Genomic DNA, 14341 nt, shown 5'->3' on the forward strand with positions numbered 1-14341 from the left:
TTTACATCAAGAGAGCTGAATATACATTTACCACGTCGTAGTGCGAGCAAACTGCGCTTGAACACGCCGTTTGCAGAACAGACTAGTCGCCTTTCGTTGGGCTAAGTGGACCACAGGAAAGCTAGCTTTACAATTATGAAAAGGGCCTATTTAAATCGGCTCGCGAGGTTCACAAAGAGCCATTCCTTTTATCCAAAACGAAAACCAAAACACAAGAAAAGATAGAACGAAAGAAAAATTTTTACCGGAAAAAAAATTCACGAGGCAGGATTCGAACCTGCGTACCCTCGATTTGAAGGCGAGTGTCCTAACCACTCGGCTATCCAAGCACACTAGCAGGGCATGCAAGCGGACCTAGAGAGTCGTGGGGTGCCCTAAAAAAGTGCGAACTCCCGAGGAGGAAGCTGCGCATCTCGAGGCTAGATGTGACGGTCGACGAGGAGTACGAGCGGCAACCGGCCCATGGTTTGCTTTGTGTGACCTAGCGCAAACATTAAATTTTTTTTTCGAAACAATTTCAAGCACTGGCATGGCTCTGTTGTTCAACACCTGCATGCCACACAGATGGCTTGTGTTCGATTCCGTTTCGGACCCATGATTGTTATTGATTGCATCCATTGCAATTTTTCACTCAAGGACAACGCTGCTTTTTCATCCGCAACCAATAACACTGTCACTGGAATTTCTGCAAAACGAGCTCTTTAACTCCATCATGTTAAAGGGGCCCTGCAACACTTTTTCATCATGGTCAGAAAAGGCTGCCGATCAGTAGTCGAGGCTCCCGAGAACACGCGAGCCAAACATTATAGCGCAACACGCGGCCTGGGATTTACAATAAATTTGCAAAGTCAGCTAAAAAGCGCTTCCTCTTCTCTCTACAAAAAATGATGCTTATGGCAACACAGGCAGTTTCCACGCCATTGGCTGATTTGAACATTGCGCGCTCGGTAGTTACTGCGGCCGCCGCAAGAGGCCGCCACTCGACTGCGCGCGCACACTGAAAGTACGCCACGCGTTCAAAAATAAAAAAGAAAATGTGGTCAGGGTCAGGAGGCGCGCGTGACGTACCTTCTTCCCCCGTACCATCCCCCCCCTGCTTAGCTTCCAGCGCTTTAGTCGGGGCGAGAGAAGAGAGAAAGCAGTTACAGCGTGCGACAAATCTTTGTAACTCCGTTCGTACTGGACGGATTCTAAAAATTTTTGCGGCAGTCAATTCGTGAGGCAACAAGTTCCTTTAGTGAAGCCATTCCGTGGCTACTTGTAAAAGTGTTGCAGGGCCCCTTTAAGAGCTTGCCAACTGGAAAGGGTGCAGTGAGATATAAGCGCGTATATCAGCACATGAACAATGACGACAAAATGGGGGGTATACTTAAAGGAATATTTTATTATCTCTATGTACATTAAGAAAAACGGAAAGGGACAAACTTCTAAAAAACATTGCAACAACGAAACAACTTTGGCAACTGGTGTTTTTCAAACATCAGTTTTAAAAAATGAATAAACAAAGGCAACAAAACGACATTTGTATAGCTTCCCAAGCTGTTGCAGCCATTCGTTGTCAAAAAAATACGTAATAGAACTATGTATATATGTATATTTATATATTTGACTCGTGCCTTCAATACTGTTTTTCCGTAACAAAACAGTATATGTTTTGTTCTCTCCTAGCTGTCCATTCGTTGCTTGGAAAACTTTTTTTTTTTTTTACGAAAGGCGCTAGAACGTCAAAGATGTCTGTCACTGTACATCCATGTGCGATACAGTTTCACGTTTGACGGTATAAAATACGCTCGCGCCACAAACGCTTGGTCGCAACACTTTTTCCTGTGGTCCCCAAAAGTTCTCTCTGAAAGCAATCGTCCTAACACGATAAAAAAACTACGAGATGCACATGGCCGAATGACACTGCGCAGAACACTCTTTTTTTTCCTTTTCGCTGCAATGCAAAATGATCCTAGCCACTCCACACTATATGGACAAGTCACCGGTCTCACGTGTATCATGAAATGCGAGAGGTTAATTCAAAAGTATAGAAAAAAAACGCCTCTGCCCCTTCAAGATTCTCTCTTTTTCATACGCTCTCAAACGATGTTAAAAAGTGATAGAATGGGAAAACTTCATATAGATGATCATAGCTGTCAACTTCAGGACGGTGCAAAGAAGCAAAAAAAAACAAGCGATATTTCTTTTAGTGTTACGTTTATTTGCATCTGTCACGTTTATTTATTTTTTTATCAATGCCCTATGATGCTATTTAATGCCAAGACACTTAGCAGCGCATCTAATTGTACTTAGTCATAGTTGGATTGTCATACGGTTGCATGCAGATATTCACAGTTTTGATAGATCTTTGATGTACTTGTTCTACAATGTGGGAAACACTAGCAAGCATGGAACAAATGACACAAGTGCCATCTTTCGACAGCCATACAGAACAGTCGACACATGAAAGCTTGTTTGTAGTATGGGTACTACGTCAACTAAAAATGAGGCTCTCTTCACATGTCAGGTTTTCAAACTTCATCACCGAATGCATGCCTCAGACTTAAAACACACTATGTGTAGTCTGTAGACTTATCTGTGCATTATTTGTAACATTCTAGATTAATTTATGTGCACGTGAAACAACATGTGTCTTGTGTTGACTCAAAGTTATCCAAAGTAGCGTTGTCACTGGGTGTACAATGGATTTTCTGCACTGTTTGACAAGCACAGCTGGAAAGAATTAACATCGTTCGCTGCAGATGCGACATTTCACGTGGAAGATTTGCGAACGGTTGTAAGACTCGCGTAAACCTACCTTGTGCCCGTACAGCAAGAGGTGCTGTACGGCAATATCATGATTCCACAAAAATTTCATATTCTGAATTATTCCTCCTGATATGATTAGTAGGTGCCACAATACAGCTAGAACCTTCAGTTTCTCCAAAGCGTTGAATTCAGTAAAGCAATTTACAGCCTGCTTTTGAATGCAGCAGTTTGATAAAGCTGAACACTGACTGCAGTTCGGAATTTCTTACTTGTATATACACATTTTCATTACTGGACCACACAGAGGCTTGCGAGTTACCTAAACAAACATCACACTGGAGAATTATGCAATTTCAAAGGATTGTCAGGACAGTCAGTTATGCGGAGTGATGAAACTTCTTGTATCTACGCCTGGACAAGAGTTATTTCAAAAGCAGGTTACCTAGAATGAGATGTGTTCAGCATATGTCCCAAGCGATATGTCCAAAGAGCCGAATGATAAGTATTGCTTGCAAAGCAATTTCTCTGTGCAACAGTGGAGGCATATAGCTAGAAGTTTTTCACTGGTTTTTTATATTTGCACATTATGGAGTCGTCTCGCCGCTGTAAGGAAACACATTATTAGGTGGTATAGGAAAACTCTAAATTATTGCCTTACTCAAAATTTCTATCACAGACAACTTTGTCTTTCCATCGCCAGCTACTGCAGATGCAGATGGAAATTTTCAAACCTCAATATAAAGAACTTAAGTATAGTGAGTTAGAGGATGTACTACAGTAATTTAGAAGTTGTACCAGTATTGTGTAACATATATGCTTACAATGAATTATGCGTATAGCGAGGACATTTGCATGCCAAGAACATGACAAAATTAACTGGACTGTCACTCTGACTTGAGCCACAAGAAAATATTTCTAAAAATAGCCTCATTTGTTTCTTTCATTTAGTTTCTGTTGGAAGCTCGCTTTAGGCTGCATAAAGTGGTGCCCAGATATACAAACCATTTGCACAAACGACGAAAATTTCCACAGCCTTATATTACATATTCGATGCTATCACACAGACAAAACCTAAGCATCGCAAGCAGATTTTGTTTAGTAGAGGTGAAGAAATTGCGGAGTTGATCCTTAGCTACACTGAACGTGAGCCTACAGTCAACCTTCAAGCTGGGAAAAGGGAACTGTGTTGCTTGATACTAACTATGGATAGCACAGCTAGCCCTCAGAATATCACTCTAGACGGCGCGTTGTGACATGTAACATCGTAAGATTACCAAGGCAGTATCGCCGATTTGTTTTTTCTAATTTTGCTACGAATCTCCTCTTCTGTCACACAAGAGGAAACAGCATCTAAACAGATTGGTACAGTCGAAGAATGAGGCTGCAGTGTTCTGATAGTGTATGAGTGATAAGCACAACTGATGTGAATAATGCAAAGTACCACATCTTTGTACAGCGTTACCGTGAAAATAAGCGCCGTTGTGAGCCTTCGTCACAGGCTGAGAATCTTGCGAAAGCAGCCTACACTTGCGATAATCATGTGGCACACTCCAACTGTACCTGCCACAAGAACTCTGGTTTACACACACAATCATTCAACATTGGTCCCCAGTTGCATTTTTCATTGGTCCGAGAAGCAATGCGTGCCAGTTACAGCATCACAGAAATGCAGGCTTGCTCGGACATGCCTGCATTTCTGGACGCACAGCGTGTCCAGAAAGCATTACTGGACACATGGAATGTGCCTTTTCATTCTGACAAGCCGTTGTAGGAAATATTAAGTATGCCAATTCTGCACGCATGTATATGAATGCAAAATGCGAAACCTGTTTTCTGGACAATATGGAAACTTCATTAACCTTTCAAAACAAAGAGGTTGAAATGCCTTCATCAACACTTTGCAAGAAGTGGAGGACCTTCAAGTGCAAGGTATTAGCCAAAGGCAACTTTTGAGATGCATTAGGGTTCGCGTTTATCCGCAGAAATTGCACGATTAGACGCATTTACCTACACTGATTGAATGCTCTCGAAAGCTGTGATACAACCTGTTATGCCCTTGTCAGCACTTGCCTGTTTAACATAGTAGCAGCCCATGCACTGTGGTTGTCTCACGCATGCGTATAGGTAAGCAAAAAAGAAACAGTAATATATTTAAAAAGCTACGGTGAAATGCATCCGAGTTGAGCTACGTATTTACATGAGCAATGCTTATATAAGGAGCGAGCAAGTATTTCTTCAGCTAATGCTGCAGGATCATGCTCTATCGCATCCTTTGCATAGCACACAGCAATGGCAATAGATAGTCCATCTATGCTTAGAAGGCCAGACGCTGTGTGTCTTTGTTCGCCTTTCACCGTACTCGCGGCAAATTCAGGATATGCACGACTGCTGTGTGCTTATGTTCATAAGGATCTCCCACAGCGCTAAAGTGGCGTTTGCTCTTGCACCATGCAGACGGTGCCGTTTTCGGTTGAGTCCGCTTAAGAGCGCTGCACCTGGACAATCTGCGCCGTTAGTGGCCTTATTTAAATACGTTCCTCTTCCGAGGTGGCCACATCTCTCGCGTCGCATCGCCTGACATAACGGTACGTAACTGATTGCTACAGAATCTTTCTGTCTCACTTCGTTCGCACTATTAAGTAGAGGAAGAAGAACAAAAAGGCTTAAAACTCAATTTAAAGAATGTAAAGAACTAACCACAATTAGCCTACGCAACTTAACTATAACAAGCCTACCGCACTTTGCAGTTGCGGCAGCATTGCCGCAAAAGTTCACAGGGTAATTGCAGTCAAATGCAACACCACGAGGAGGCATTATCAGCCGCACACATGAAAACAGTACAAAGACACATGTCGACTGTTGGAATAAAGCCTGTGGGTTGCGTTTCCAACACTTTCCACTGTAAACCATTCCTCTTGCGCTGAAAGACACTTCAGTCATGGCGCTTCTGTCACAACACTTTTGTGACAATGTGTCCGTCACAATGTTTTTCTCACATCTCAGTCACTGTGTGTCACAACGCCATGGTGCCAGCAACAACACACCGCACGCACACAATGTGCGCATTTCACCGGGTCTTGATTGTCTTGATCAATGCGTCTTGATCGGAAAGTCTGGTCACGCGACGTCTCGCTGACAGCGGGCGTGCGACGATAAAAAAAAAAAATGTCCATTCTAGCGTCTAAACAAATGCACTTTTTCCGAAGCACTGGTTGGACATCACGTTGCTTCGCACCAAGTAAACAGGGAAGCGGGGTGTGTCCATTGCGGTAGAAGTGACGGAGTCGTGTTCGGTCCTCACCATGTCACTGGAGAGCAGAATATGTTTTTAAAAAATGGAAACTATACAGACAAAGAAGAGTCGGTATAGACTACCAACTCGCCTGGGACTCTGTACTTCGAAGAAAACCATCACGGCTGCTATCGGTCAGAGCTCGTCGGCAGCATCAAGCCGGCGATCATCTTTGCATCAGCTTGTCAAGGCACTTTTGGCGGGACAATACGTTCGCTTCATTCGCCTGCGAGGGCCGGTGCGGAACCGTCACAGCTGTTCGACTCAACTGTCGAATCGGAGTTGACCACCGGCGACGTGTGCATCTTGTCACATCACATCTTGCCGAAAGATGTGCTCCTCAAAGTCGTTCATCAGTTGTAAGACTCCGGCGTGGAGCCTCCAGACGGTATATCTAGAATAGAACAGAAAGAGAAAAGCGGATGTTGTATTACAAGTATACATGCAGGACGTAAAGTTCAAATGTGCACTAGTGCCCCCTTTTTTATTTGTTTATATTGGGGTTTAATGTCCCAAAACCACGATATAATTATGAGGGGCGTCGTTGTGGAGGGCTCCGGAAATTTCGACCACCTGGGGTTCTTTGACGTGCACCTAAATATAAGTACATGGGCCTCTAGCATTTCGCCTCCATCGAAAATGCAGCCGCCTCAGCTGGAATTCGATCCCATGACCTTCAGGTCAGCAGTTGAGTACCATAACCACTAGACCGTCACGGCTATTAGTGCGCCTTTTCTAAAGGAACAAACGTAAGAGTGTTTCAAACGGCAATATTTCTTAGACCTGCTAGGTTCAGCCTTACAACGACCTCCATGCAGAAAATATTAGCGCGGCTTCTTGGGACCATTCACAATATTCATGGGCAACTTTTCTTGACGACGAAGCAGAGGCTTCAGAGCCAAACTGTGAGAATACTACCGCTGATGATTGCAGTCCCACAATTGTATCTATGGTTTCTACGCAAGAATAAAAAAAAACTGCTTCCGTTTTTACAGGAAGCAATTTGAGGCAGGACGCAACACACACCAGTCAGATATGTTTTATTTGTTTTAATTTACACGTCATTTTGCGTTCTTGCATGCGTGAGAAAGTGCCGTCTTTCACGTGTTACCTCAAACACTCAATGGCTTCTGCGTCTTCAACTGCACGTCTATCTCATTCTAGCTCTTTCGTCTAGTCACCTGAGAAACTTGCGACGAACACTACCCACAAATGGTCGTCTAAGCAGACAAATCAAATGCCATGCAATCCTGATGCCGCCCAGCCATAACTTTCCGCGGCGGTAAAAAATGGGCGCCAGAACGGACTACTTTGTTTAGGAGTAGAAACTCCACCCCATAGTTTTCCTTTCATTGCCAAGAAAAGTTTGTCTGCGATTATAGGATAATCACATGGCACCTCTTGCCAAAGCTCCTTGGGCTCAACGTTACAGGGTCTGTTCGTAAAGTAATAAGACAGGGTGTGGTAAAAATAATTTATTGATCCGATTGGTACATATTATTTAAGTTCTTCAAAATAGTTTCCGTGGGTGTCAATAAACCGAGTACAACGCGATTCCGACGCTGCAAAGGCTTCCTGAAAGTCGACTGCCGTGACCTCTCTCAGAGACTCTGTGACAGCCCGTTGGATGGCGGGAACACCGTCAAAACGGTGACCTTTCTGTCTTCTCTTGAACTTTGGGAACAGGAAGACGTCTGCCAGGCTCGTATCTTGGCTGATGCAGTCCTCATGCAGCCCTGATGCGAGTCTGGCAGACTTCTTCCTGTTCCCAAAGCTCAAGAGAAGCCTAAAAGGTCACCGTTTTGACGGTGTTTTCGCCATATCCAACGGGCTGTCACAGTGTCTCTGATAGATGTCATGGCAGCTGACTTTCAGGCAGCATTCGCAGCATGGGAATCGCATTCTACTCGACTTATTGACGCCCAAGAAAACTATTTTGAAGAATTTAAAAAATATCTATCTATCGGATCAATAAATTATTTTTACCAGACCCAGTCTCATTACTTTGCGGACAGACCTCGTATAATGGACAGACCCCGTACAATGGACAGACCCCGTATAACAGATCTCGTGGACAGACCCCGTATAACGTCTGTACAGAAAGCATTAGTGCAGGTTCACCCATACTCCCCACTGCAGCAATCACACTGCACACAACTCACCAAAGCTCCTTGGGCAGTTGCAAAGGTATGAGGTGCCCCGCGGTGTTGAGGAACTTCTCTGGCGTCACCCTCTTGAAAGCAGGATGTTGTTGCTGCTGTTGCTGTTGTTGTTGCTGCTGCTGCGTCAGACCGGACTGGGTACGGTCGTCGATGGTCATCGCCTGTAGGGGCGTGCCCAGTGTAACCATCCGCGGTGCACTGCGCAGCATCCGCTGGTACTCGTAGAAGTCTCGCGCGCTACACAGAGGTGTCTCCACCTGCAAACAAATAGACACTCGGTTACAACCTGAGAGTACACTCAAACCTCGATATAACGAACATGGATATAACGAATTATCGGTTATAACGAAGTAAATGAGGAATAGTCTTGTAATAGAATGTGTTACAAATAAACGTTTATAACGAATTTTCGGATATAACGAAGTTATTTTCGTGGCAGATGTGACTGTTATAATGAGGTCTGAGTGTAGATGTGGGCTCCCCCCACACAACCGTGGTGCTTGCGCCTGCCCTTCACCTTTGAAAAGCACTTGTGCAGCTGGTTTTTGCTCAAACCGCGAGTACTCTTTCTCGGCTAATGTAGATGCTACACGTATTAAAAGTTGAAGGTTTGTCACCATTACCGAAGATATTACATTTGGCTGAGCAGCGATGTCGAAATCCCTGATGAAACTTACCAGGACATTCAAGTTTCCAACCTAAAAACCCGTGACACAGGCGTGCATCCGTATGGGAAAGTCAACTATCTGAAAACCTAGTGAAGTGCTTGATGTCATGAAAATGAGCAAACGCTATTGGATAGAGCATTTATGCAAATTCTCTGTGGGGGGGAGAGCGATGGCTGTGGGCGGAGCCTGACATTTTTTTTTAGGTTGTAAGCGACTACAGTTTATCTTGAAGTGACATTACTACTGCAACATTCCGGCAAACAAATCATTCTTTGAGGCGATGGTTATCAGCAGTTGATGTCATTAGAGACTTCTTTGCCTGTTTATGGGTAATTTGGCAAACATTTTGATCGAGCATTTTAGTCACAGCCAAGCAGAGAAGAAATTAAATGACATGATGTAATATTTTGTGTTTCAAATACATTCGAACATCAAGTTGTAACATAGTTGCAGCTGACACAAAAATAGCTTTGTTATATTGCATATTCGTTATAAATATATATTTATTGCAATGTGGCAATAAATTTTCCATTTAGTTTGTTATATTCAATAATTGTTTTTATCTGTGTTCACTTGGACGCGTTAGGAACTCACAAATTCAGGCATTTTTTATACCAAAAACTAGAAAATAAGGTACGATATCTGCTTGCTGGGAATGATGTAGAACCCAAAAACTTGAGCAGCACAATGCTTGGGCATGGCCTCTGAGATTAAGTGGTGCCAGCAACAGGCCGAGAATCTTGGAGGACACTTTCTGGGATTTTTGTCATATTTGCGAATTTACCAGCAGGTGTGTGCATTGTATATGCTTGAATGCCGCTAGCTCCTCAGTTTCTACTAAGACGCGAGAGTATTGAAGATTCCCCACAGCATAGTATACATGCACGCCATGAAGGTGGTTGACTATATCATCATCTGTGACCACTTCAAAGTAAAAATTTGAAAGAGTACAGAAAAAGGGCTCTAAGATCCATTTACAACTCATGTGGCCACAGCTCTATTAGCGAATTAATAAAAAAAGACAATTCTCCGCCAGTTACTAACAGAAACCATATTTGTAGACTTAGGTGCTTTTATCAGTTGGTAAATGGATCATTACAAAACTAACACATTACATATTGATTCCATCTACAGGTTACGCAACTAGACACAGACATTCACAAATAATTATGCCTTTAATCCAAAGAGTCAATTCCTTTACATATTCATTCTTTCCTCGCACAATAAACAATTTGAATAAACTGTCTAACGAAGCTGTAACCCAAAAATCTTTGGTATCCTTTAAAGAGCATTCCATCTTAAGTGTTCTGTATACAATTCAAACTGCCTTGCTCTCGTTTGGTTTTCTTTTGCTGCCCAAATGTACCTTTCTTATGTAGATGTACCACTCTGCTATGGTCTAACTTAGACTATGATATTTTTGAATAAATATTTAAATACATAAATAAATAAAAATTCAGGGGCCCTTTTCCTCTGGGGGAAATGAGGCAAGCGAAGCTTGGCATGAGTGTGCCTGACCTACTGCTTTTATTTCTTTCTTTCGCATAAAGCAATGCTCCCTCCTAACGTAAGCGTTGAGTTTTATTATAGGTAGCAGCTGTCTCCGGAACGTTGTTTTTGGGCGAAATCGGTGTGGTGTCATGTTCTTTCCAGTGTTCGTCAACCTGTAGAACAGCCCACGAAAAGGACCATCATGCATGCGAGCATAGAAGCGTGGGTTAGGAATTCAATTTTTTCGAAGTCGGAATTCTCCCGAAATGTGCAATTCTCAATAACAAGCTCACGCGTTGTCCAGCAGGTCACTTTTAGTCCACCAACAGGAAATATTTCAATGAAGTGCCCATAGCAAGTGTGCTGATTCCCAATTGTTATTTGCATCATCAGTAGAACACATTCATATGCTTCAGTTCAGTTCACATTGGGCAAGCATGGGTGCATGGCCAAGTGGTCAAGGCGTTTGCTTTCGGAACGGGGGGATCCAAGTGCTAATCCCAGCCCCTGAAAGAAAATTTATTTAGATTTGCTTATTACTTCCCTGGTGTGTGCCAGCTGTGGGTGAGGAGGGTTTTTGGAACACCATCACCAGCTTAACGGGTCAGTAAGTACAAGCTCTGCTTGAATAAATCATCACCATGCACGCACCTCGTAGGTGTTGTTGAATTTGCTGTAGTCCACGAGGTACTCGGACGAATCCTTCTGGAAGCGCACCAGCTGCTCAAAGCGGTGTCCCCACAAGAGCTCGGATGGCAGGTAGGACGACCGGGCCTGGATGGACTGTCCCGTCGACTCAATCGTGCCCTCGAGGATGACCACGATTTCAAACTTCTCACGCAGCACGTCCTCGGCCGACATGTTGTAGAAAGGGCTCGTCTCGTTGATCTCGTGCACGATGGTGGCAGGCCAGATGAACAGGATGCTGTCCGTGCCCGCATCAAAGCGCACGTCCAGCTGTGTGTGGTAGTAGGGGATCACCTCACCCTCTGCGGTCACCTGGATAGAATTCTTATGTGTTACAATGTGTACATTGTGTTCATGTACGTACACACACATGCACACACACACACACACACACACACACACACACACACACACACACACACACACACACACACACACACACACACACACACACACACACACACACACACATACAGCATAACCTCATGACAACTGACTTTTATGTGAAGAGGATTTTGGTGTGTTGTAAAGGGAGTATCTAAAATCCAGAAACTGTTACAACAGACTGACTGGGTCTCAATGGGTTGGTTATAACCAGAGAGAATTACGAGTCACAAACGCGGTCAAAGAACAGATTTATTCTTAATGGGGGACGACGCTGTTTTCTGACCGCAGAAAATAACAAAAAAAAATCGATTTTCTGAAAGTCACATTTTCAGTTTCCGTAGCCCTTTTTCTATTTGATTCCGAAATACCTTCACTGAAAACTACACAGAAGTGCTGTCAAAAAATTGCTGCGCCTGCCGAGGTGGCGAAAATTAATGCAGAAATCGCAAAAAAAAAACATGGTTTTCAAAAAAAAATTATAGTTCCGCAACGGCGCACCCGCGGGCTCCGCCATTGGCTCGTCGGAAAGAGCAATTCTCCGTATTCAAATTCCCAGCTTCAGTTTGCTCCTCCATTCAGAAACAAGTGTACAAAAAGCAAACGTTCGACGTTCGTTTCGAGGGCTCCGATTGGCTGCTTCTGCCATGTTGCTCCAGCACGTATCGCCATTGGACCGATGCTCGCTCCGTGAGAGCGTCGTCTGCTGCTTGTGCGTCGCGAGTTCACGGCTGTCAAAAATCGCGCTACTTAGTGACGCGCTTTCTACGTTCGCGCGTCGACGATCATTTAGTATATAATTACGCTTTACTTTGGCAGCTTCAAGCGGAAGCTCAATCGTCAGATTACGATATCGCGCCGCACTTGTCACGAACATCGCCAGGGGCGTAGCCAGAAATTTTTTTCGGGGGGTGTTCAACCATACTTTATGTATGTTCGTGCGTGCGTTTGTTTGTGTGTGTATATATATACGCAAGCAAAATTGAAAAATTTCGGGGCGGGTTTGAACCCCCCAACCCCCCCCCCCCCCTTGGCTACGCCCCTGATTACATCGCAGACTCGCGCGTCTCGGGTAATAGCGTTGACTCGTCGAACCCGCGTTTGGAGGTTCTGCTCGTCAGCACTTCGGACCTCGTGACGAAGACCATCCGGGGACAACCATTTGTACTCGCGATCGAGCATGACCTACTTTGAAACATCGGGCATCGAGCAGAAAGCTCGCAACCGAGCTTTCTGCTCGAAGTCGTGGCTATAGGCCTAACTACACTCACGGCGCCCACGTCCGAGACGAATCCAAACTTTGCGGGCAATCACATCACGCTAGGGGACATGGGAAAGCGAAGAAGCCGCAATTAATGTGCTCCGTCGCAAGCAACGAATCGCCTCGCCCACTGGCTCCTCGGAACTTCGGATGGGCAATTCACGCTACGGCAGCGTACTCAAGCTCACCGTGCAGCGACCGCTCGGAGCAGCGGTAGCAGCGGCTAGCAATTTCGAGCGTCGGCGCCCCAAAACGCAAGACCAAGCCTGCACTGCAGCCATAGGCGTGCGCAGGGTTCCCCATCAGGGGGAGCAAAGGTTCATCGCAGCGCCCCCTCCCCCCCACCCTACTAAGTCAATGTATGGGGCAGATTTTGCGCCCCTCCCCCCTCTCAGGTGACTAGAAGGGTCAATGTACGGGGCAGATTTTGCGGCCCCCTCTTAGGTGATTAGGGGGGGGGCGCCCCCCCCCCCCCCCCTGTGCGCACGCCTATGACTGCAGCCTTCTGAATGGATGAGCAAGCTTAATTGTTTGGGAGCTCCCAAACAAGCTTTTTTAACACCTAGGTGTTAAAAAAAAGTAGGCTCCGTTTAGTGGCCCTTTAACTGGCTATTGAAGTCTAAATTAGAATATTCAATTGGGGGGAGGGGGAGGCGGGTTGTGAGAATTGGCCACCTACCTTCCTGCGGATGATCTGCGCCGAGATGGAGGTGCCGATGATGTGCGACTTGCGCATGTCGCCCACTCGGAACAGCAGGCAGAGCTTGCCGTCGCGCAGGCACACCACGGCATTGCGAGAGAAGAGCAGCGTCTGCGAACGCTTCTTGGGACGCGAGAGCTTGGCGAACACGATGCCCGCCATGAAGCACTGGATCATGACGCCCGTGATGGACTGCATGCACAGGATGAACACGGCCTCCGGGCACTCGGGCGTGATGGCGCGACTGCCGTAACCGATGGTGTGCTGCGTAGTGAAAAGTCAAAAATGAGACGCGTAGTTTGATTAGTTCTTTGATTTTTTAGGAAGCCGAGGAGGAGGAGGAAAGGAACGAAGGAAAGGTATAATGATGGCAACTATAGTTGGAAGAGTGAGGAAATAGCGGAGCTAGTGACCTTACCCTTCTTTTTTTCTCCTCCTCACCATCACTTCCCTTTCCCACCTCTTTGATAAACTATACTATACAACGCTATAAAATGCTTTACCCTCTCCCCTCCTCCATTCCCTCCTCCTCAACCTCACTTTCCTTTCCCACCCTTTTGCTATACTATACTATAATGCATGCCTATGCCATCCTACGAGCTGCTTGGCTCATACCCGTTTTCAGTGGCGCATACCCGCCCAGTCGACAGGAATAACGCATGCTTACCTGCGTCTCTAGCGAGAACAGAAATGCGGACGTGAAGGAGGTGACTTCGACAATGCAGGGTGTCCATTCGCCCTCGTGCGGGTCAAAGTCGCCGTGTGCAAACATGATGAGCCACCAGATAATGGCAAACACGAGCCAGCTCAGGATGAAGCCCATAGAGAAGACCATTAGGTTCCACCTCCACTGAATGTCAACCTGAGAGGGAGCAAGAAGGAAGGAAGGAACAGGAGTGAGGGGACGGAATTCTTTATCGGAAATTCTCGGTTATGCACAACCTC

At 45.3% G+C, this 14341-nt stretch overlaps 1 protein-coding gene across 3 annotated transcripts in view; it reads right to left on the reverse strand.

Annotated features, from left to right (window-relative positions):
• Positions 1 to 1364: 1364 nt before the first annotated feature.
• The window catches only part of LOC119400073 (ATP-sensitive inward rectifier potassium channel 12), a 127042-nt gene continuing 114065 nt past the window's right edge, over positions 1365 to 14341 (reverse strand). For all 3 annotated transcript variants that reach the window (XM_037666997.2, XM_037666996.2, XM_037666998.2), the window contains 5 exons: positions 14064 to 14258; positions 13376 to 13660; positions 11016 to 11363; positions 8206 to 8462; positions 1365 to 6437 (listed from right to left, as the gene is read on the reverse strand). In XM_037666997.2, coding sequence (XP_037522925.1) covers position 6437; positions 8206 to 8462; positions 11016 to 11363; positions 13376 to 13660; positions 14064 to 14258 — 1086 coding nt within the window. In that variant the 3' untranslated portion in view covers positions 1365 to 6436. The remainder of the gene's footprint in view (positions 6438 to 8205; positions 8463 to 11015; positions 11364 to 13375; positions 13661 to 14063; positions 14259 to 14341) is intronic.

This window comes from Rhipicephalus sanguineus, chromosome 7 (genome assembly GCF_013339695.2).
Source record: "Rhipicephalus sanguineus isolate Rsan-2018 chromosome 7, BIME_Rsan_1.4, whole genome shotgun sequence".
NCBI classification, from domain to species: Eukaryota; Metazoa; Arthropoda; class Arachnida; order Ixodida; family Ixodidae; genus Rhipicephalus; species Rhipicephalus sanguineus.